Below are 25,361 nucleotides of genomic sequence, written 5' to 3' on the forward strand. Positions count from 1 at the left end.
TATTTCTGATTATGACCGACGGACTCGAGCATACTGACATATAGGCTACACGAATTGTTAAAAAAAACATACTGTACAGAATGCCTCAGGTAGCCTAATGTTTGTGACATCCCGTATATTTAGGAAAAAATTGCGTATTTTTATTGTGAGTGCGCGCGCGCAGGTTTGAGCGCTGTATAGGGATGATGCTGAGAGAGAGAGAGAGAGAGAGAGAGAGAGAGAGAGAGTACGAGTACGCGCTCCTCTTTGTGCGCGTGTCTGTCTGTCAGACCTTCACCAACACATGACTCAAGTCAAGACTCTCCAGCTGTCATGTAAAATCAGCCTCCTGTAGGTAAGACCTGATACCTTTTATAAGCGGCAGGTTGTATGTATAACATGCGTTTCGTGTCATCAGCATTTCAAACTTATCAAAGCGGAAACATGCGCTGAATGTCTGGATATCTACAGGCACACGCTGAGTCCATAGACATGTGCTGTGACTGTGGAAAACGACAGATACTCGCTGATGTGTTCTGGCTGGCTGGATGTGTCTCATGTGGATACATTTGGGGGGAAAAAATACACCTTTTGCTTTTGCTCATGCTGAATTTCTGACAGATGGAGACGCGCCGCGCGCGCTGGTGACCGGTTACCGGAGCGCACGGACTCGCAGCGCACTAAAGGCTGCTCGATTACTAATTAGTGCTCCAATTGTAGTGTCTTTGGGTCAGTTATTACGGGTTCAATACTGTTTTAATAACCTGAGGTCAGCGGTCTTGATCGAAGGCACGTTGTAGTTTGTGATTCATGAACCGGTTCATGAACAATACAGTGGATAGTTCATCAAGCCTTCTGGGGCTTGAACCTACAACCTCAGCATCTGCTCAAACTGGCTCAGTTATTGTAGTTAACAGCTGTGTGCGCGTGCGCTATAGGAGACACCGGGGCAAGTTGTCACACCTAGATAGACAGACAGACAGACAGACAGACAGACAGACAGATAGATAGATAGATAGATAGATAGATAGATAGATAGATAGATAGATAGATAGACAAAATCACTACAGGGAAAGCAAGCATTTGTGTAATTGGACTTTTGACTCAAAATCTTATGTTATTTAAATATAGACATTGAGACAACTTCCTCATGCAACTATATATAGCCTACCTGCTCTCTCCTACTTGTGAGGAATCCAGAAATGTCTGTAAAGTTTAAAGATATGTTTATAGTGATTATAAATTGCCCGATCATGTGAGAACAATTGAAGTTTATGGGAGGCCAGTCAGAAGTATAGGCTCTGCTCCAAAACCTAGCAAGCTGCAGGCAAGTGCTTTGGGCAGAGCCGGATTAACGCAAAGGCAAACTAGGCACGTGCCTAGGGCCCGATTGGCGGGATGGGGCCCAGACAGAGGGACAAAAAAAAAAAAAAAAAAAGTACAAATGTCCTATCTACAATTTATTTCAATATTTATTAATTCACTATAAATAGTGACGATGTTTATCTTAACCATAGACTGTTACATTACTGCAGTTAAACCAATTAATGTGTGCCGGCTTCTGAAAGTATGTGTAACGAACGCATCCATCAGATGCTGCGAGGCTAAAGCCTAATAAGCACACAAAGAAGCACAGCTCATAATGCAGGTGTGAGAGTTGTCGTCATCTATTTTGGAGTGATTGCAATGTATTCTAAATATAAACTTGTACTGTAGATCAGCGTCATTTCTGGAAAAATCATTCACCGCTTTATTACGAGTTTAAAAGAGCGCGAGCGTCATTAACGTGCCCAGACGCGACGCTTTGAATTTGCGCGTACAATGAATAACATCGCGTCGGGAGCTGACTAGTAAAAAAGCTACAAAATTAAAAGACAAGACGTCTGTATTCTAAGTTAAAAAGCCAACACACTACAACATTTTTAAATGTTTCAAATAGTCTAAAGGATCTCATATCTATGGGTCTATCTTCTAAATTCTGCTGATGATTAGATTCCTGACATTACGCCAATAATTTCACTTTATATATTTTTTTCTGCTCAGTATAGCGATCGTGTCTTTCTCTTCCACTTGATTTGTGTATAGCATATTTAAGGTAGCAATGCAATATAAAAGCACTTATGCTCATCTACTGAAGTGGGATTCTGGAACTGTGAATAAATTGAATAAAACAGCAAAATAACAACAACAACAATAACATCTTCATTAAACAAAAAAGAGATTACCGTAGATAAAGTTTGATTAATATGTACAGTACCGGTAAAAGTCTGGACCCATTACTATTTTTAATGTTTTTGAAAGAAGTTTATTATTATGCTCTACAAGCCTGCATTTATTTGATCAAAAATACAGAAAAAAATATATATGTGTTAAATATATAAAAAGTGATAGTGAAGACTTTTTTAAAACAACTCTTTAATAATCAAAAATCCTGAAAAAAAGTATCACAGGTTATAAAATAAATATTAAGCACCATTTCTAACATTTGATAATAAATCAGAATGATCACGTGGCACTAAATTCAGCTTTGCATCACAGAAATATAAAGTATAGTAAAATAGAAAACCATTATTTTAAATTTTAATAATATTTCACTTTATTATTTTTCTGTTTTTTTTTTATCAAATAAATCCAGGCTTGATGAGCATAAGAGACTTCTTTCAAAAACATTAAAAATAGTAATGTGTCCAAACTTATGTACTGTGTAAGTAAAAATATACTGCTTTTAAAATTAAATGTTGTATAAATAAAAAGGTTAGGAATCATATTTGTTTCAAGTGTTTTTTTTATTGGGGGTGGGGGGCCTCCAACATGAATTTTGCCTAGGGCCTCCTAATGTCTAGAACCGGCTCTGGCTTTGGGTGCCCTATTTCAAAATTAATCAAAACTGCCCTTCTCAATCAGATATCAATGATAATATTGTGGTCAATAAAAAAAGAAAAAAAATGCATTTGATTATAATTAACATAACAATGTGTACAAAAGTCAGTCTGGGTTGCGTCACTTGCGTCAAGTTGCGTTGCTTTGGTCTTGACTGACGGGGTCAGTCTCCGTTTTCGAGGGTCTAAAACTCCGGAGTAGTGTGTGTGGACGGCAGGCATAACCGTAGCGAAAATGAAAATGCACTAGTGTAAACGTAGGTATCCCACAGTATGCTCGAGAACCGATGCTCTCGAGCCAAATAAGGTTCTTTCGGTGAGTATATGGCTCGACGGCAGGAAAAAAATAAACCAAACAATTGTGAAACTTTTTTTTTTTATATATAATAGAAGGTTGTGTGTCGATTCAATTAAAAATCCACATATCACATATTTTAAAATATTACATAATTCATTGAAACCTGTTTGTCATAATACACCGACCAATCATCATCTGGCACAACAAGTTCAAATGTCATTGGACAGTGTGAAGTGGAGCGGTAATTTTCCGGTCATTTATAAATTAATCGTTTGAAAATTACATGGACAGACGAATTTACATTTATGAAGCGATCCGAATCTGCGTCGTTGAACTAATGGATGTTAATTGACTACAAAGCACTGCACAGAACCTGCACCAAAAGTAGCATTAATGGTAAGTATAGTAGCCTATTCAAGTCACTTGCATTTAGTCTATATTGATACACCGTTTACCATTTGATGAAACTATCATAGTCTGTGAAATGAAGCCCAGGCCTACAGGCCTATTATGAGAAGTGTAGGCTGACAACAACACGCGAAATGGTGACTTTATTATTTTAACATTTTTGATAATTTTGCAGCAATAGTATAAATAGGACAGTACTTCTGGTCAAAAATTTGCACACACATTACTATTTTTTATTTATTTATTTATTTTTTAAAGAAGTCCCTTATGCGCATCAAGCCTGCATTTATTTGATCAAAAATACAGAAAAAAAATATTACAATTTAAAATAATGGTTTTCTATTTTAATATACTTAAAATATATATATATATATATATATTTCTGAGATGCAAAGCATATATATATATATATATATATATATATATATATATATATATATATATATATATATATATATATATATAATATATATATATATATATATATATATATATATATATATATATATATATATATATATATATATATGCCCCTTTTTACATCTGAGCCCTGGGGCCCCTGAGGAACTCTGTTCACGTCCCTGGCAAGCTGCATACGTGGGCTGCATCATAAGAATGTTCCAGACGTGAAGTCTTTTCCAAAAAATGCCTTTTTTGAGAATTTTTTGAAGCAAGCATTGCATGTATCATTTGCAAAGAAGGTATTCCCACAATGCATTGTGAATAAATTCCAAGATGGAAGAAAGATTGAGTAGTTTAACATTTCTGCATTTATATATACATATGTAAGCATAGTTTCATTCAGCCTCAAGTGAAATTGAATTTCATTCAAATTGATTCAGTACTGAAAAGTTGATTAAAAAAAGATTTGATATAAATGCTGCCTAAATGGTCACTTATGAGGCTCCATTTTGTTTCATTTACAGGCAGCAGACAGCAAGGTAGCTCACTATGTTTTAAAACAGAGCCTTTGTTTAAACCCTTATAAAATGTGGCAGTATAGTAAAGTTAGAGCTGCATGATTTGTGGGAGTAAATCAAATTGTGTGTTTTTTTTTTTATAAAAACAAAAACAAACTGTGATTGCAATTTAATATGTGATTTAAAAAAATAAATTCCAGGTTTGCTGTGCTTTTTGTAGGGCTGCACAGTTTGTTGAAAACTTTATGATTATATATCAATATGGCTAAACATAATAATGATAGCCTACATATTTTTATATTATTATTTACTATAATCAAAAATAAATACAAACAAAACAAGAAATATTACTCTTTTAATATTTCACTCTAAAATAAAGTATTTTATAATAATAATAATTTTATTTTACATTACAACTGTAAAATTATAATAAAAACGGCTGTCTTAATTTCTTCATTTTCAAATGTTAAACCATCAAATCATTTCCACAGTTCTGTATAATTACTGTTTTCATATACCATGTTATTATAAGAAGCAACTTTGTTTGTGATATTCGTGTGTGTGAGTAGACTCTAACTTGGTTTCAGTACGTGTTGCATGAAAATAATTATCTTTATGACAGCTCAAAGCTGGCTGTCAGAGTTATGTAGTTGTGCTTTTGTTCATATGTCTTGGTTCCATGTTTACCCTTTCAGTTAAGTCTTCATTGTGAGCTATTTAGTTTCCTTAGTTACTGATTATGTTCACCTGTTGTTCATTTAGTTAACTCGGTGTGTAAATACTCCCAGTTCTGTTCAATCCCTTCAGTTCTCGTGTGATGTAAGCGTGTTTGTTCCCTTGTGAATATTTTCTGTTTAATAAAAGTATCTCTATTGATTTCCTGCGTCATGCATCTCCTGAACACCAGCAAATCCGTGACACTTGCAAACTGGCATTAATAGGGAGGTGTTTTGCCTTCTCCTTGATTTCTAGTTCGTCTCTCTTAATGGATTCTATGCATCAGTCTGAGCATTAAAGCAAGATTACTGCAACAACTCACTGTAATTAAATTCTCGCGCGGTCAGGGTGTGTAGGCCTATACGTGTGTGCGTTTGCTCCAGCTTGTTCGTTAAGAACAAATTTGTTCAACAAATGTTCTGCGAATTATAAGTCCCGGACTGCCTGTTAAGGATGGAATCTGACATTCAGCTCAGTTTGCAAGAAGCAGCTCAGATCTGCATGAGATACTCAAGTGAGTTTCATATCCAGTGCTTTTGTGGGGTCAGCCATTTAAGGCTTTACCATTCTCTGAATCTCACACATGCAATATGTGTGCGTCTCCTGTCTTATGCCTGTGCGAATCTGACAAGCTCGTGGGTTATTTTTACTGGCGGCTGTGTTTGAGTCCAGTGAAGTGAGACTGGAACAGCGATTTGCCATTTGAGATGCAGTGACCATTCATCGTTACCCTTTCGAGCCTGCATGAATCAAAAATATTTATAAACCTCTCACATGCACTCTAACATTTATTCAGTTTTATTTTTTGGCCACTTCCATAGCTCTCTTTTTTAATATTTAATACTCCTATTTAATATTATATTACTATGATTTTTTATTATTTATTATTTTATTTTTAAATCCAACAAGCTGATGCATTCATTTTCAAATCACGAAAAAAAAAAATATATATATTTTATGCCCCAATATCTTTCTTTTCTGCCATTATTTAAATAGGTTTTTACAGGGAATCAACCTACACATTTTAATTATTCAAAATGATGCATATTCTGCAGTTCTTATTTTGTTCTGTTAAGTTTCTTTTTAACCTTTACTCGCAGCAGCTGTTTTCACTTGCTTTAAACACATTTTTCCTATTACAGATTAAATCTAAATCAAAAGACTTTTTTTAGAAGTTCTTATGCACCGGAGAAGCTGTGTGTCTCCCTAATGAACAGAGCTCTAATATCTGCGCTCCATAATGCAGAGTTTGTTTTTGATCATTTGGCCTGAAGACGGCACAGTATTCGTACTGACAGTCAGTTAAAATTTATGTTTTAAGGTAGTGCTAAATGATTTACTTTACACTTTGTAAGCTAAGCAATTCCAAAGCAAGCCTCTCTCTTTCACCGTTTAAAGTTTAACATTGTGCATTTATAATGTGGCTATTTCAGAAACGACAGCTATTTGGATCCAAGTGCAGCAGAAACAGTTATTTAAAGAAAAACAGCAAAAGTAAATCCAGGTAAAAGCAGAACTAATACAAACGCACATAACATTCATCAAGGAAAACAACAGACAAATAACATAGCAGAACACTGGGGTTTAAATACACAAGCTAACAAGGGATGTAACAAGGAACAGGTGTAAGTGATTAGTAGCTATGGAAATAAATATGGGCTGTGTCTGAAAATTGCCCCCATACCCTAGGCCTAGGGCACAGTTAGGCTCGTTTGAGAAGCGCCTCGAACACAGCTATGGAAACAACCCAGGGACTAAAGCCGCTTGTCCACCAGCGTCCGATCAATTTTTGTTCCGACGCGACGCCTGTGACGTTTTCGCTGCTTGGGGGAATGTACAGGGTGGGCCATTTATATGGATACACCGTAATAACATGGGAATGGTTGGTGATATTAAAGTCCTGTTTGTGGCACATTAGTATATGTGAGGGGGCAAACTCCTCAAGATGGGTGGTGACCATGACATATACTAATGTGCCACAAACAGGACTTTAATATCACCAACCATTCCCATGTTATTACAGTGTATCCATATAAATGGCCCACCCTGTACTTTAAATATGAAACCATAGCAACGCCCATACACAAATTCTCACCGCTGAGTTTCCATTGGCTGCTGCCCCGTGTTTTGACGCTCTCATTTGCATAAAGTATCCACCGAGATACTTTTTTGCGGCGCCGCTGTTGACCAAATCGACGCGACGTGACCCATCATGCTTTGCGGGGGCGTTTTTGCTGCCTGACGTAGTTCCATAGGAAATGAATGGGCTTTGGCGTCGCGTCAGAAATCGAGACGCTGGTGGACAAGCGGCTTAAGCCTAAGGAAACAATTGGTCGGCTGCGGCTGGATGTAACCGATCGGCAGCCGGGAGCAGCTGAAAACTGAGACGTGAAGTCGGGCACTTTCTGCTTCCCGTAGTGACTGCACGTGGTGTTTGCATACTTTACCACAGCTGAAGTGAAATAAATGCAATGTTTGTCAAATACACAGACGTTTCAGATACATTTCCATAATACTGCTTAATACAGCGTCTGTTTGTACGAGAATATTTGTTTGTTCAACATAAGCCTATACTATTTAAATATCAATGTTGTGGGGGTCTATGGTTTTTTTTAATCAGTTTTATTTTGATAAACATGACACAATATAATATTTTGACTACATGAAAAGAGATTTTACTGTTATAAAAATGCTGATTTGTGAGCATTAGTGGAAATGAAGGTGATTGAATGAACACGAAACACACATCGTGAAACGGCATAAATTAAGACGGCTATAAATCCAAAATGATGTTATCCATCATTTAATCATGATATTTGTTGGAAAACTAAGGTAATACAAACATTAATCGATCACAAAACCATTGTTAATTTTCCTAAGGAGCGGTGAACAATCTTAGAGCTTAAAAAAGCAACAGAAAACGATCTGTTCTCCATAAAATGTGCAGTGCACAGATAAACGTTTGAGTTTTAATGTTCAGGAACAGTGTTTAAAATACATTTTAACCACTCTAAGTTCATCAGCCTTAGGAAGGTCAAACAAATGAGTTTTGGAAATGTGGAAAAAACAGCATCTCTTTGACATAGCAGAGCTCAACCAGGCCTCGTCCCCTTTTTTGCGGATTCTGTGAGCAAGGTTTATTTAAATGATTTACCTTATGACTTCACAAAGCCAGGAAAAAACATGTTATAATCCAAATGAGCCGTTCGTTGTAGTTCTTGGAAAGTGGATTCTGTTTAATAAAAGATATCCCTTTGGGGGGGACTTTGAGCTTTGTGACTTTGCTGATTTTTTTAATGCTCAAACAGCAGCATTACACACTAACTAAAGTTGAAAAAGTGGAAAAGCATAATAGGACCCCTTTAAGAGTGATCTTTCAAAGCATTGCTTTGATGTTGTGAGTGTTGATTTTTTTCACTTGTTGCTATGCGGTCACTAGGGTGTTCTGGGTGGTTGCTATGTGATTGCTGGTTGAAGTCAAAAGAGCCATCTCGAGTCTCAAGTCTCTATGATATTTTGGTCTCAGGGTCCCAGTTATTGTGCATACTGTATAATTTTATGTAAAGAAAGAAGATGCATTGCATTTTAAGTGTATTCTAGTTGTAATGCACATGTTGTCAAAAGTAGTAGGTCATCTGGGAATGCAGTGCATTCAGGCAGTTTACTCTGCACACTGCAAAATTATATACCACAGGAATAGTACGATTAGCATGGTAGTTTTCTCTTCCAAAGATAGCAAGAGCCAAAGTACGTTTAATGGGTTGGGGAAAGGGATTTAGGCCTCAACGAAACTGAAGTGTATCAGAAGGGGCATGCGATGAGATGAAAAGGAAAGATGCATTTGGAGAAGAAAGTTTGATGTTAATATTGATGAGCAAGTGTTAATGTGATCCTAAAAGCAGCTCTAGCAGAGATGACATTATCCCCCCTTTTTACCTTTGAGAGGGACTTGAATAATGGGACGAGAAAGAGGAAAAAGAATAAAAAACACAGATTGAGCCATAGCAAGGCAGAAGCTCAAAACACTTTCTGTGCTCCCATATGACACAGAGCAACTCTGTGAATTCTAGAATAATTCTGTTGTTGTCTTTTTTTCATCTCTTAGGTAAACACTCCAGTTTGGATCAATAAAAAGCAGCTGTACACACTCAGAGGGCCGGCCCGTTCCTCATTTCCATTTTAATGAATGAGGCTTAGTGAGCAAGTTATAATTGTGTTGTGGTGTAGAGACCTGCGAAAGTGTAGGATGCTGAAAAGGATTTGTAAAAGTGTGGTGTGTGTCTGTATATTTCAGAGGTTCAATGGTGGGCTTTTCTTTAGTGTAGGTATAAATACAAATACTTTAAAATATGTGACATCTAAACCAGTGTGTGGAGGTTTTATATTAGAAAGTAGAGGCACCAAAGCAAAAACTGCATGCAAACATGACTTAAGCAATACACATCCTTTCATATATTTATAGTATTTCTACATGGCACTATTAGCACCATATCATATTACATTGAGTGAAATCTGAATAATCAGATGGCTTGCCTTGTGGGCATATTTGATATTTTTTCACGTGTTTCTTGTAAAAATGTATCAGAATACACAGCTGATTATGAGTGGCTGTCAATGTAGGAACAATTTAAAATGTCGGACAGACAAAATAGAGAGTCCCGCCCGCCAGAATTCGGGATGCTCAATAAGTGAGATACATTTTTTTGTGTGTTAAACCTTTCAGGGAATGAATAAGTGCACTTTGCATGTTATGAAGAATTTTTGCATAAAATAAATTCACACATCATCTTGAAGTCATAATCAAAAGATGCTTTTGAAGGTCTTACTCAGCAGGGATGCTGTGTATCCAATGTGAAACTGGGATAGGCCTACATTTTTTCAGGATTCTTTGGTGAATAGACAGAGAACAGCATTTATTTGAAATAGAAATCATTATAAAAGTCTTTACTGTCACTTTTGCTCAATTTAATGCATCCTTGCTGAGTAAAATTATACATTTCTTAAAAAAAACATTATTACTGACCCCAAACTTTGAAATGGCAGAGTATTTTCTGAATATAATATCACCTTTAAGAGCGTTATTGTGGGAGAATGATGGATGAATGAGGGAGATGGGAAGGAGGATTGAGGAAGAGAAATGTCTGGTAATTATAGTTCTTAAGTCTCGTTATGTTGGTGACAGGCTCCATCATGCCTTGGGGCTCTTAAGATCAATGGCTGGGACCTGACTCTAATGCTAACGAACGCCAGATCGTTAAATGTATGGGTGCAGAACACAGGAATTAATTATGCCATTTATGGCTTCAATTTATCAGCTCAAGGAGATATTTCTGATAGTTCGCTCTCCTCAAGATGCTTAGCCCGAGGGGTCCTAAGTCAGTAGATCCAATTTGGACCCATGACAAGAACCGCATTGAATTCTCGGCCCAGTAGAGCAACACTTTAGAGGAAGAATCTTGAAGTTACTGCGGATTCTGCTGTGTTTTTGGCTCCACAGTGGGAAATGTGATTCAAAATCAGGTCTCATGTTAATCATAGAAAATGCTAGCTCATATAAAGAATTCGATGGCACGTAAAAAGGCCTTATAGCCGGTGTAGCGCTCATGAATACAAAGCAACCTCTGACAGTCAGAAACAATATTATCAGCTCAGAGGGACTGACACAATTCCCTGTTGCTCAGCGAGCATTAACTGGAAACACTGACAAGAAAAAACATAGTTTGTCACAAGCTTTATTCATTTGTTCTGGCACTTCCGTCTGAGGCTGTTGATTAATTCCTCTTAGTTACGCAAGTAAGGCTTTGTAAAAGAAAGTACTGTAGTTATAGTTCGACTTCATTATTGCTAAATACTTTTGTTATAGTAAAGCTTGAATATTTAGAAATTTTTGAAATGCAGTAAGGATTGAATATGGTGAAATATTTGATGTTGGAAAGCTTGAATATGGTTAAATAGGCTACTTAAAGTGACTTGAAGCAAGAATTTGGTCAAATAATAAAGCCAGAATGTGATAAAATAGATAAGTAAAGTGGAAATATAATAAAATACTGCAGTTATTGTTAAATATTTAGGATGTATTGTAGCTGGTATGTGGTAAAGTGCTTGATGTGGTAAAATACTTGGGCTGCGTTTCCCAAAATCTTCATAACGCTACGCTACGTCGTTCTAAGGTTATACCTTAAGCTGTACCTTATCGTTAATACGTGTTTCCCTAAACGTTAAGTAGGCTATACCTTCTGTAAGTCATACGTTCGGAAGTTTGGTCTGGACCACTCTTAGCTTTACCTTATCACTGTTAACAGGTCGCCAACACTGCAACAAAAAAAACGTCTTCACATCTCAGTATACGAATATAATTCTGAAGTTAATACACACAGTATTCAATTAGGCTATTTCAAGTGTTTTCATGCACAGAATAAAATTGTAATTACACTGATTGTTGTTAGCTTTTTAATTATTACATCAGCTGGCAAACCATTAGCCAGTAAAGGCATAGGAGTCTATTCAAAGGGAATGATTGTGAATGATTGCTCAATCTATGGCAGCGACACAGCGAATAGTTGTGCTAAATGAAAGACGGCGCCGTCCGCGGAGCGCTTTCAAAGGCCAGTGAAAGCATAGTTAAGCCCTATTCAGATGCTAATGGTTTCTCGTGGGGTCGTACGGTATTTAACTGCCGTCCAAATCCACATCTCTTAAGTTTACAAGAAGAGATCACTTCAAACTTCACTGTTTAAATCCTTTCTGATCACTGCCGAGCACCGTACGTACGATGTACACTTTTATTAGGCTACTGAAGTGCTGGAAAGTTTTTATAAGAACAATATTTTATCGCAGCTCCACCTCAGCCAACAAAGGACAAAGAAGAAAGCACGTAAACATGTGTAATGGGCCGTTATTGTGGCAGCAATATATGATACAATTTTAAAATATGTAGGCTTGGCTATAGTTTGGATTATTTTTTATAATATCCCATTAATCCAAATAAATGCAATTTCCACTATTACTGAAGTGAACTTCCTAAGGTATGGTTCGGGGAACACGCCTAGAAATGGTATACCTTTAGTTAAGTTATACCTTTAGAGTCTTCATAGTGTGCTAAGAGACAACGTTATTGGGAAACGCAGCCTTGATATGTGGTAAATCTTAAATATGGTAAAGTACTTAAAATATAGAAAAGCTAAAATATAGTAAAAATTATTAAAGTAGTAAAACTTGAATGCGATAGTGAAAAAGAAATATGGAAAATACTTAAGATGTGGTAAAGCTGAATATATGATGTGGTACATTATATCTGGTTAATGTAAAATACTTAAAATATTGTCAAGGCGAAATATGGTAAAATACTTGAGATGTAGTAAAACTGGAATATGGTAAAATGTTTGAAATAGTAAATCTGAAATATAGTAAAATACTTAACATGTAAAGCTTGAATATGGTAAAATATACTTCAAATATGATTGTTACGTAACATGCAAAACATGCAAAGCTGGATTATGGTAAATGTAATAAATCTGAAACAGTAAAATACTTGTAATATTGTAATACAGAGATACATATGGAGATGTGGTAAAGCTATGGTAAAATATTATGGTAGTATAGCAAAGCTAATGCTAAGATGCTCAAGATGTACAACATGATTGGAAATATTCTTGACATACAGTATATTAAAGCAGAAATATGGTAAAATGCTTGATGTATTAGAGCTAAATTGATGTAAAATGCTTTGATTTAGTAGAGCTGGAATATGATAAAATGCATCAGATGTAATGAAGCAAAAATATTGCAGGCCTAACACACACAACCCCTCATTTTTCAGCATTAACTCAACACACAGTGACAAGAACGGATGAAAAACACACGGATGAGTTTGTTCTGATCTTTATTTGTTTGTTTGCCATCACGTCCATCAAAGTCTGCTGATTAATTGGATTCAGTTGCATAAGTTTGGCCTTGGCGCTCCATTACAGCCATGTTCAGCCCACCCACTTCCACCTGTCTCTATCACTTTCCCCCGCGATACAGTTGCTGTCACCGCCGCTGATGTGTGGAAACAATATTGATCCACAGCCGGGGAGGCGGCGGCCCGAACAGACACTTTATTGCTTTCTATTAATGATGCGTTTCATGGCCTATGGTACAAGCTCTTACGAGGTGAACAAAGACCCAGGGCAAGAAGACTGTCACGGGGATTTGTACTGTACATATCGCACATGTTTTATTCAGTCTGGGCATGGGAGTGCTTCAGAATAAATTAAAGTTAATGTACTATGGGGTGTCATGGACTCAAGTGTGAATACGGCGGCTTGGTGCAAAAGGTTTTCTCATCTCGGACATTGCAGAGTTTCAGCTAAATGGCAATTCACTGCGATCGAAAACCAATCTTAGTCAAGGTCTAATGCGCCTTGTCCTGCACCAGGTTCTGTCTTTATATTCTTCCTGAGAAGAATCTGTAAAAAAAAGTTTTGAGTTGAGCTCCAGACATGACTGTCCTAAATCAGAAAATCTATAATGTAAGAATCATTATTATTATTATTGCTTATACTTAGCAAACCCCTAACCGTGCACTACTGGTCCAATTTTGGAATACATTTTTGTTTTTTGTTTTGTTTTTTTGCAAAAATAAAAAAAAATCATTAAAAACAGTAATATTGTGAAATATTATTACAATTTTAAAATAACTTTTATAATTTAGTATATTTTAATATGTAATTTATTCCTGTGATCAAAGCTGAATTTTCAGCATCATTACTCCAGTCTTCAGAGTCACATGATCCTTCAGAAATCATTCTTATATGATGATTTGCTGCTCAAGAAACATTTTTTATTTTGAACAATGTTACGGAGGCCTGCACATGGACACAAATATATATCGTTCCACAAATTTTGAGTTTCTTCTCGTTTTAGTATCATGTGCACAATATAATAATTTGTTCCCTCGATTTAAAGGCAGGGTAAGTAGGATTTTTCTAAACAAAAACATTCCAAATTTGTTTAAACTGTCTTTGTATACCAATACATAATTAAAATGTAAGTACTCTGAAAAAGAGAGTATAAAAATCGAGTGTCTGTAGACCTCTCACGACTGTTGTAAACACAGCTCATTATTTCCATTCACTCCACCCCCTCCCTTCTGAGCTCCTTCCAAAGCCACGCCCCCAAAACACATGAACGCGCGACACCAAACGCTCAGGCTCACCTGGAAGACGCATTTATTACCTGAGACGAGTGGAGAGGAAGGAGCGCAGTGCATGCAGTGACATCATGTCAGAATCACATGTAATAAAATACCTAACTTTATCACTATAAATATAAACATAAGATTTCTTTTAGTAGCCTACTCACTATCAAGCTAGCATATCGATACTGGTAAAGTTTAAAATATACTTTGTTTGATTCGGTAACGAGCTATATTTATAGGTAACGAGCTATATTTATAAGGCAAAGCTAAAAACAGGTTGCATTAACATGTTTTTCCATTACCATCAGTTACACTGTGATGAAGGTGAATTTCGTGTTAGATTCATAACATATACGGTGTTTTGCATGTAAGAGTTTCCATGATGAAAACATTGTTGACTCTAATGAGGACTACACTCGGGAGACAAGTACCGCATCGTCGGTTCGAGGACAGGTCCGGGGTCGAGGGCGAAGCTTTTACAGTCTATGGGGCGAAGCAGAGGAGGTCGTTCAAGAGTGCGGGCAGGGTCCAAGGAAGTAGTTTTTGCCTTGTTTGCCTTCGCTGACTGCATATGCAGGTGCTTTGAATTTTGAAAGCTCTTTCTCTGCCATAATTTTATTCTTCGTAGGTTCCGCGCCTCTCTTGCATAGACAGTATATAAACACTCTCTTGCACTCCTCAAATCAAACGGGTGCGCGCGCATATGGGCAGATCTAGCAATAGGGGTGGTAGCCATGGTTGCAAGAGTGAGTGACAGTCGCCCAAACCAATCAATTGTTTCGTCCCGAATGGAAATAATGAGCTGTGTTTATTGCAGATTAAAAGGTCTACAGTCACTCGATTTTTATACTCTCTTTTTCAGAGCACTTACATTTTAATTATGTATTGGTATATAAAGACAGTTTAAACAAATTTGAAAAAAAGTTTTTTATAAAAATCCTACCTACCCTACCTTTAACTAATTATTAAATCATGTGCACGATTTAGTAAAACAAGGTTATGAATTAATTATATCATGCACAATTTACCTGAAACGTGAAAATGAATTAGTAAAATGTGCTGATGTTTTGGTAAATTGTGGGAACAAATTATTAATTTGTGGCCACGATATGCATATTTTTTTCCTGCATGTCATGTGTAGGGCTCTGTAGTCCACAGTTTTTGCTGCTTAATATTTTTGTGGAAACTGTGAAACACTACCATTCAAAACATTTCGGGTTGAAAAAGTACTTTCATTCAGCAAGGGCACATTAAATTGATCAAAAGTGACAGTAAAAGCATTTATAATGTTACAAAATATTTCTATTTTTAAATGAATGCTTTTTTTCCATTCATCAAAGAATTAAAAAATAATAATAATACTGCAGTGATATATGTATAATTTTTTTTTTTTTTTTTTGTTCCACAAAAATATTTCCACACATTTTATTCAGTAAATGTTCAAATCTATTTTTTTTTTCAACGTTTCCTCTCTTGACTTTTCTATGGGTAGCTCCCGGTTGTAAAGAAACACAATTACAAAATGTCACTTCTGTGCTAACATCGAGGTTCACGAGTCACACAACTCTGATAATTGAAAGTTTGGATGTAGCCTGAGTCTCAGCTCTCAAACCATAGCCTGAGCTCAGAGACAGTCCAGATTGTGAAAGCTGACATTTGTGGTTTCCGTCTGAATCATTGATCAGAGATTACTTCCACCGCCGTGGTCTCCTGAGAGACGTGCCGAGTTCAACATGACCGTATTGTTTTTCTGAGACACGCTAAAGCAAGGCATTTGAAGATGGATTTAGCCTCTTTTCTTTCCTTTTTTTTGTAATGAGACTCATTAGACAATCGGAGAAAAGGGCAAAATAACTGCTCTTAAATTTTTTGATCCAGTGCCATGGCCATATGATTACATTTGCTGAAAGTGTGCTCTTATCTTCTGTCTCGCAGGAAACCCGAGTTGGATGTGCAAATGTGTGAGGAAGAGCTACAGGGTTGACTGGTTCAGGACATGGCCATTTCTCTCCTGCTTTTAATCTGTTTATGGAAAGCTGTCTGAATGTTTAGACATCAGCAGGATTTGAGAGAAAAAGAAAAAAATTACAATTGCCAACACGGGTAAAATACATTAGATGCAGTAAAGCGAGAATAGATGTATATGTTAAAAAGTGCCCTTAATGTGTACCTGTAGTGTATTTCAAATCTTAAATTTATATATTAATAAAATTGCAGATAATATGATATTAATGAAATCAAAGGCCAGTTAAGAGTAGGCCTACTTAAAGAGAGTTCAATTTCATGACTATGTTTCTTAACACACTCAAGTGCACTTTTAAAACGTTAACTTTGTAATAATGTCAAATACATTTTTTTTAACTTTAAAGTACATTTTAAATCACTGTTGTTTAAATCACTGTTGTATAAACCTTCTGTTGTGCAATTATTTTTGAAGCATTTTAGCTAGTGTGTTATTCGATATTACATTGAAAGTTAATATATTGCAAATGTACTAAATTGCTGCTTCTTAATTAGAAATGTCCATTTACAAATATTTTTAAATACATGACATGCACGTTTCAGTAGAAATGACATTTAAGATATATTTTAGTTGACCATAAATGCTAACCATATATATGAAATAAAAATGAAATTGCATTATAATACATTTTCATTTCATTTAAATTTACATGCAATTAAAGGAGAACTCCGCTCAATTTTAACATTGAGCTAATTTTTTTAATGAAATTAAAATACCTGTGTTTACATCCTGTTTTCGGTTGAAGTCCAAAGTAATCGATTGCCGAGTTCACGCGCGTGATCATAGGTAACTAAACCTATGCGCGTGAACTCGGCAATCGACTACTTTGGACTTCAACCGAAAACAGGATGTAAACACAGGTATTTGCGCTGGCTTAAATAACATCATTTTTATACATATCTTTCACATCTACTGCAGTCAGATTGACTCGTGTTCACTCTGAAGGAATCACTCACATTTTCTGTGCACTTGTAATGACACATCAAGGATGTTAAGAGGCTAGAAGCAGGTTTAAAACTTGCCCCATTGAAGTCAACAGGGTGCAAATTTTAAAAATAGAATAACTCGGTGTAGGCAACACCAATTTTTGTCGTTGTTCTCTGTATTGACAGCACTCCAAATGTACAAAAAAATGAGCTCAATGTTAAAATTGACCGGAGTTCTCCTTTAAGGGGCTGTTTACACGACACCGTTTTCAACTAAAAACGTAAATCTTTGTATGCGTTTTGGCCGTTCGTTTACACAACAACGGCGTTTTGAGTGCCTGAAAACGCTAACTTTTGAAAACGGTCTCTGTTTAATCAACAAAAACTCAAATCTCTGAAGACGATGACGTCATGTACATGCATTTTACGTGTTCAGTCTTAGTGTTTCATCGCCATCTAATGGCCTGGCAGAATACAGCGCTTTTAATCGTTTTCGAGGATCCGTGTCAATGGGGATCGTTTTGACAAAGAACTCAAAGGAAAATCTTGTCCGTTTTAAGCTTATCGTTATCTTGTAAACGTTCCCCAAGTGTGTGAAAAAAATTACATTTGCACTTAAGAATATTCTTTTAGAGATTTTTTTTCTGTAGTAAGTATTCTTTTTAAAAGTATGCTAAAGTGTACTTCTTATTCACAAGGGTGGTAAAGCTAGAATATTCAGTTGTAGTCAAAGACAGCTGCTGTACAGCTTGATTATTATAAAATACTTGAGTCAGATTTACGCTTTGATATTTTAAAAGGACAGTTAGTGACAAATAGCCTTGTATAAAGATAGAGTCGGCATTGTTTGTTGAAATAGTCGAGCTGTAGTGCAGTTTAGAGCCTCCATGTGCCTCTAAAAATGTGCCGCATAAAAGTGAATGAGGACATGGTTTGGTGCCAGAATTTGAAATGGTTGAGTGTTAATGTGGATGGAAATAACCTCGTCCGGACAGTTCGAAACAGCCCTGTAAAATGCACAATCATGAAATTCAACACGTTTTCATGAACCAAGTGATTGACTGTTTCAAAGTGCTTAGCCACCTAAAATGCAAGCCAGTAATTACATTTCACAAGCATAAAGTTTGTGAGATGGCCAAGGGCAGTTTAAGGAATGTTGCAATATTGGTTTTTGCTTCTAAAACTGTTGCTTAAAAGATGCATGATTGTAATTTATTTTGGACATGTTTAGACTAGAGAAGCTGTCTGCTTTTTTCCTTTTTCCTTTTAATAGCATGGTATATCCTTAAATCAAGTTATTGGATATCAGGTATGTGACAAAAAGAAAAAAAATATAACAAATAATGAATCACATTTGTCAATCACGTTTGTTGAATGCTCTAAAAGACTTTAAAATCCTCAACTCAACCTCATTTTGGGGAAGTAATGGAAACTAACCGCTCAGCTTCTGTATTTATTGTGTGCTTTGAAAGGCTTCTTTGGAGCAGTCCCAGATTTTAAGAGATTGAAAGTTTTATGAACCTTGGCTAGTCATGCACGTTTCTGTACTCATGATGATCCTGCAGAGACCTAAAACTGTCACCTAATTGAAACTGTGCTAGTTTTCCAGTAATCCCAACAGCAAATCCCAATTAACTTTACTCATGATCAGCACTGATTCTCATCCTCTTATCTCTTTGAACAGGTTTGCCCAATCAAACCCAAACCATGGGAATCGCCCTCTGTGTTTAACCCGACCCAAAGAGAGAAATGTAATCCACAAAAACGGATAAGATGCTAAATGACCACTGAGCCTCATGAAGAATAAGGGAATTGGGAAGAGGAGATGAATGAAGCTGCCGCCCACTCAGCAAGACAGAGCGTGAGTGAAGGTCGATCTTATTGTTCTTTCCCCCGTGGCAGACATTGTGACTAATAACGAAGTGAGGCAAGATGAGTGGCAGTATCTGGGCTGCGTTGCTCTTTCTGTGCATGTGCTTGGAGCTCGGCGAAAGTAGTGCCCGTCTGAGAAAATGGAAAAGTGAGGAGCATATGCAAACTGCAACGAAAGACAGTCGGGTAGAGAGTCTAGACGTGGAGGAAGGGCAAAGTGAGATGCCGTTTGCCAACAAAGCAGAAACACCAAGCTTGAGATTAGCAAATAAAAATGAGGATAGTTTGCCAAAAAGCAACAAAGAAGCTATCGACTCTGTATCAGGATTGAATCACACACAGATTGAAGAAATTGCAAAAACTGGATTTGAAATCACATTGACTCCAGTTTTGTTGTCTGATGCAAGTGTGAACACAGATTCTACTCCACATATTCTGAGTAAATTTCATCCCAATTCCAAAGATATCCCAGAAAACACTAAGACAGCAGGATCACCTCATGACCAGAACTCCAAAATATCTCCAGATCGCTCCGTTCCCGCTGATCTAACTCCTGCAGTAGAGGAAACTGAAACTGAACCTGGGGAAAAAGGACTTGACAGATCTACTCGATCAGACGCCAGCGTGATCCGGCTGAAGCCTCCTTCTGGGTTAAAAAACAGCAGACAGGAAGTGCAAACTATAATAATTGGCAGCCAAGAAGCAGAAAGCAGTGGTGATTTCCACAGGACCTTTACTGGACCAAATCTGGGTGCGATGCCCCCACAATCCCGGAGCCGGAGAAGCTGGATATGGAACCAGTTTTTTGTGATAGAGGAATATAGTGGACCAGAACCGGTGCTGATTGGACGGGTAAGGTGAACATTTGATTGTTATGCTTGCATGATAATTTAGAACTTCATTTGATGAAACGGTGTTTGCAAATAATTTGACTTCTCCAATGCAACTTATTGAGTGAAACATGGTTTTCAATGTGAAAAATAAAAGGGCTTGGTGGCATAAGCCAAAGAGAAAAGTCTTTTCATAAGAGGTTTAGGTAGAAATTGTAATAGGAAGTATTACAAATGCATAGTTCAATCAAAATTATAATTTCTGGACATCCTTATGTTGTTCCAAGCCTAAGAAGATATTTTGAAAAATGTATTTTATTGTCCATCTGTGATTTCAGAGAAAATTGTGGCCAATGCATGTAGGTTTTGGAACGACTCGTGGGTTGGTAAATGATGACACAATTCTCATCCCTTTATGGTTCTGTCCATTTATTTCAAGACGTTTTAATCTCGCAAACATTATAACACCATCCTTGTTGCTAAGCAGGTCGATTTGGGAGGTTCTTTTATAAATAAATCAAGGCTATTGCATTGCCTCAGAGTTTGTTAAAGCAGGATTTTGACAGTAATTATTGGATGTCACCAGAAAAAAAAAACTGCAAAACGCAATTACATGCTCAGTGGTCACATTTAGTAACACATGCACAGACACACATGCACTGAAAAACACAGATGCTCGCACACGCTCTGCGGTAATGAGCTGCGCTGTATAGGTCGCATTAGCTGCGATTCACACTGAGTAAGTTTGCCAGTTGCTTATACAGAACACAAGGCTTTAAAGAGTCTGGCGCGAAACCAACACGAGATCAAGAGAGCGCACCTCATAAATGTTGCATCCGCTTCTCTGCCTGACACTGTATCCTAGTAAATGTTTATCCGATGGGCCAGGACACGCTGTTGTCACTGTTGTTGTTCATCACGATGCAACCGTTCACCTGTGTACGATCCAGAGAACTGCATTGTGGATCAGTTCTGGCTGAACGGAGGGCAGCTGTCTCACAGAACAAACTGAAGTTGACCATTCCACTGCTAAGAGTCGAAACACAAGCACTGACTTTGATGGATGAACTAGGAGTTTTCCAATTGGATTTGTAAACGTTTTGTAAATGAATACTCTTATTCAGCAAGGACGTATTCAATTGATCAAAAGTGACAGTAAAGACATTTATAATGTTACAAAAGATTTCTATTTCAAACGAAGGCTGATTCTGTTCACAAGAGATTTCTGAGGGGAAAATTTCCACAAACATATTAAGCATTATTCTTATAATCAACGATTTTTATTAATGCTAGTGGCTCTATCTGTTTTGTCCAATCTATACAAGCTGTGCAGAGAATAACACACTTCACCTTTGAGAGATTCATACCCATCACTGCCTTTGCTCTACAAACTAAAGAGGCCACTTAGGTCCATTTACAATATTCTTCAAGAGTAGTCAGAGATGCATATTAGAAGCATCTATTCAGTATTTTATTTTCCCAAGGACCTCTAGGTTTGTATTTATTATTGAGAAGTTGAGTGTGCACATTTGTGCATGCATGTGTTTAGGTATTTATGTGATGTGTGCATTTTGCCTCCTTTGAACCCATTAGTGGAGGAATCACGCATAGGACTCGAGAGAAGTGCGTGTGGTGTTTCTGAAATGGCAAATTTGGACACGAATCAAAAAGAGGAAAAATCGGATAGATCAAGGAGAACAGTGTACAATGAAAGAAAACGAGAAGCAGGGAGGGGCTTTTCTTGCTGGGAAACTCATCAGAGATCATTTCCCAAATTTCATTCTTTTTTTTTTCGTCTCTAAATTTGTTTTGTTTTTTTACGGATTGGATTCATTTAATTCCCACAGTGAAACATCTTGGTGTACAGATGACTGCAGTAGAGCAATTAAAAGCACAAATCCGAGAGCAGATGATTAGGAGATTTATATAACAGATTTGAGAGGAGGTGGAAAAAACAGAGAAAATGGGATGCGGAAATACATATTGAGGATAAAGATGGTGTCTCAAATCACATGCTTCTGCTGTTCTAGAGATTCTCTATTCTGCCCTACAAACTGAGGAGAAATGGCTTTATTTGATTGTGAAGCATTACCTTGTTAACAACTTGTTAAGTTCCAGTATTTGTAAAGCAGTCGCACACCAGATAGTACATTAAAATTCAAAATCATTGTTTTAGAAATATATATATATATATATATAATAAACGTACTTTCTCATCTTTTGCACAGTTGCATGTTTTTATCCTTTCAAACCCTTCATCACTGTTCGTTTTCGACGAATTGCAAAAACATTTGATTTTGTCTGTACAGTGATTTGCTGCATGTGTTAATTTATATACTATTATTAGCCTGGGTTTCCCCATGCTGCCTTGAGCGCAGGGCGATTTTATTCACGCTGCTAGGCAGCCTGGACACCATGGACCAGATTTTCCCCTCAAAAAGGGAACCAATCACAGAACGGGGAGGGAGCAGCAAGACGATGACGACGTCTATGCGACACACTGAAGCAGTTTGTTTATATCTATGGATCCAACATGGCATCAGACGCGAAGATGCAGCCTTAGTGTTCTAAATAGTTTAGAACGCAAGTTTATTTCGTCTTCTTCCTCGTCAAATTTCTGTCGCTCTACATACGTCATCTGGTATAATTGAAACGATTGGCTATGATCTACGTACAGGCGCATTTGATAGACATTCGTAGCGCCCAATAAACGGCTCTGGGCATTCGTAAACCACGCCTCAAATACGAGAAAATGAACGTGTGGTTCCCAGACCAAGTCTCAATGAGAAAGAGGTCTGACGTTAGCCAGGCTATACTATTATAGTATTTATTAATATTTTAAAAGAGCTCTTTTTAAATTTAGTTTGTTATAGTTTGTTTTAGTCATTTTTATTAGTTTAATTAGTTATTCATTTTTGTTCAGCTTTCATTTTATTTGTATTCAATTTTTGCAATTTTAGTGCATCAACTTATTTTACTTCAGTACTTTCTATTCAAGTTTTTAAAAGTTTTTGCATCTAATATTTTTATTTATATGTTATTCAATGTAAGTTTAGTTTTTAGTTGCACTTGTATATTGTACAAAACACTACATTTAGTTTGTTTTTACATTAGTCCTAACTCATTTATGATTAATGCTATTTATTAATGCTACTAAATATTCCAGCCAAGAGCAGTGAGTGTTTTTTTTTCTTGTCGTCAATAGTGTTTGATAATTACTAACCACATAACATGGCACGAAGATTTCATTGCATTTGCAATGACACACCAATTTTACCCTGTCAAGATGGCCATTTTAAGCAAGATATTTATTTTATCTCAATTAATATATGTGAAATTCTGACACATTTTAAAATGTGTAATGACTAAATTCATGCTCTATTTGTGATACACATTCTGTATTAATGGCAGTCGCGAACAGCCCACGATTAGATGCGGTATATTATTTGGTGGAAGAGTTGTTTATTCCATTAAATTTCACTTCTAGTGCACTTTGGCATCTTTCATCAAATTGCTGTTGCCACTGCTTCACGTTGTGCCTAATAACACCCCTGTAGCCGTGGTAAAGTCTCACCGCTGACAACATGTCAATGAGCAACAAAGAATAAGAGCTTGTCGTCGTTTTTGCACTGAATTGCACAGAATGGCTAAATATGGACGAGACAGTGGTTGAGGAGACGTGGGCAGAAGTGTGTGATGTTTCTTTTCGCTCACACTTCCCACTGTCTTGGCCTTCTCTTGCGCTCTTTCTCGCAGTTTCATTGGTTGGTGGTCATTGCAGTTATTTAGTTTGACAAGTCGCAGTGTGTGCATTCTCCGCAAGGTGGCTATATTTGTATCCCAAATGACGCACTAGATCTACACGTCTACTCAGTCGTGTAATGTGGGAATTTTAGGTCCCACTTTATATTAAGTGGCTTTAAGTACTACGTACTTACATTGGAATTAATAATTTGATACAATGGACTTGTTGTGTACATGCATGTTTTTACATTGTACTTATATTTTGAAAATACCTGCATGTAATTACAGCTGTAATTAATTTATGTAACATGTGTAATTACACTGTTGACCCTTCCCTGACACCTTAACCCACCCTTAAACCCACCCATACCACCACACCTGTCCTAACCTTACCTGTATCACACCTCAATAGCAGCACAAGTGTTTTACAATACAACCTGAACACAAATAAGTACATTGTACTTATTTTTCGATGTAAGTACATAGTACTTAAAGCCACTTAATATAAAGTGGGACCGAATTTTATATGGTTGTTTTGTCATTCAACATCAGAGTCGCATGATTGATTGCATGAACATGCACAAGTAATTTTTTCGGTTAAGTGCATCATCTGACTATTTAAAGTGCACTTTTTCTATTTGGTATTTTCAGTGTGAACACATCACTATTCACAGTATACAACAAAACGCCATAGAATAGTGCATAAGCATGTGAATTTGGATGTACCATATGACCTGTTCTTTTTTTTTTTGGATGTGAATGGTGAAGTTGACCGCATTGCATTATGGGATTTACTACCTGTATACGAATTCAGAAAATAGTACCAGTAAGAGCAATTCCGAACCGGTTAAAACACTGAATGCTAGAGCTAAAGGAGGCAGTGTGTGTTCTGTCAGCCTGCTGTTAATTGGCAGGTTAAAGGGCGCCCAATTGTCACCGTTTATTGAGGAGAGAAAGCTAAAGATGGTTCTGGCGGTCCTGAGCTAGCAGTGGTGGGTTTATCTCTGGCTGTTTTCTTGGGGTTGGCACTTTTGGAAGCTTTTGGCAGCTCTGTGCTGTGTGTGTCTGTTAAGCTCAGGGTCTTAGTTTAAATGTAGGCGGTAAACCTGCCCATCACTGGACCATGAGCGCGGCTGAAGCCCCTCTTAGCATGTGGTCAGATTCGACACACTCTGTGAGCAGCGCGAGACAGTCCCTGCACAATGTGGGCTCTTAGTGTGTTTGTGTTGATGGTCACTGTGAAAATTAATGTGTGTGCAATACTAGAGAATAGAGAAATAAATTTAAATAGATAAAAAAAATCACAATATAAATCACTTGATTTTAATTATTTAAAAAGTAATTGGTTAATTAACTTTCGAAAAAATTAAATACTATAAAATGCTATAAATATTTCAATTACTGAGTGATTATTCAATAATTAAAATAATTTTATTTGTAAATAATAAAAAAAATTTATTTGTAAATACTAGCTACAATTTATTGTTCATATTATATCATTTTATTTTTACCACCATCACTGCCATGTTTTTTTCTGTTGTTGTTTCTGTTATTTGTGTTGACGCTTTGAAATTTCACATTGTA

The 25,361-nt window shown here is 36.7% G+C and overlaps 1 protein-coding gene across 1 annotated transcript in view; it reads left to right on the top strand.

The window, feature by feature from the left end:
- Nucleotides 1-200: 200 nt before the first annotated feature.
- Nucleotides 201-25,361, top strand: part of cdh24a (cadherin 24, type 2a) — a gene marked incomplete at its 3' end in the record, with an annotated part of 83,909 nt that continues 58,748 nt past the window's right edge. Inside the window, exons 1-2 of the mRNA XM_081385824.1 lie at nt 201-334; nt 19,016-20,055. Coding sequence (XP_081241950.1) covers nt 19,264-20,055 — 792 coding nt within the window. The 5' untranslated portion in view covers nt 201-334; nt 19,016-19,263. The remainder of the gene's footprint in view (nt 335-19,015; nt 20,056-25,361) is intronic.

Source organism: Scardinius erythrophthalmus (genome assembly GCF_964197995.2).
Source record: "Scardinius erythrophthalmus genome assembly, chromosome: 15".
Classification (NCBI taxonomy): Eukaryota; Metazoa; Chordata; class Actinopteri; order Cypriniformes; family Leuciscidae; genus Scardinius; species Scardinius erythrophthalmus.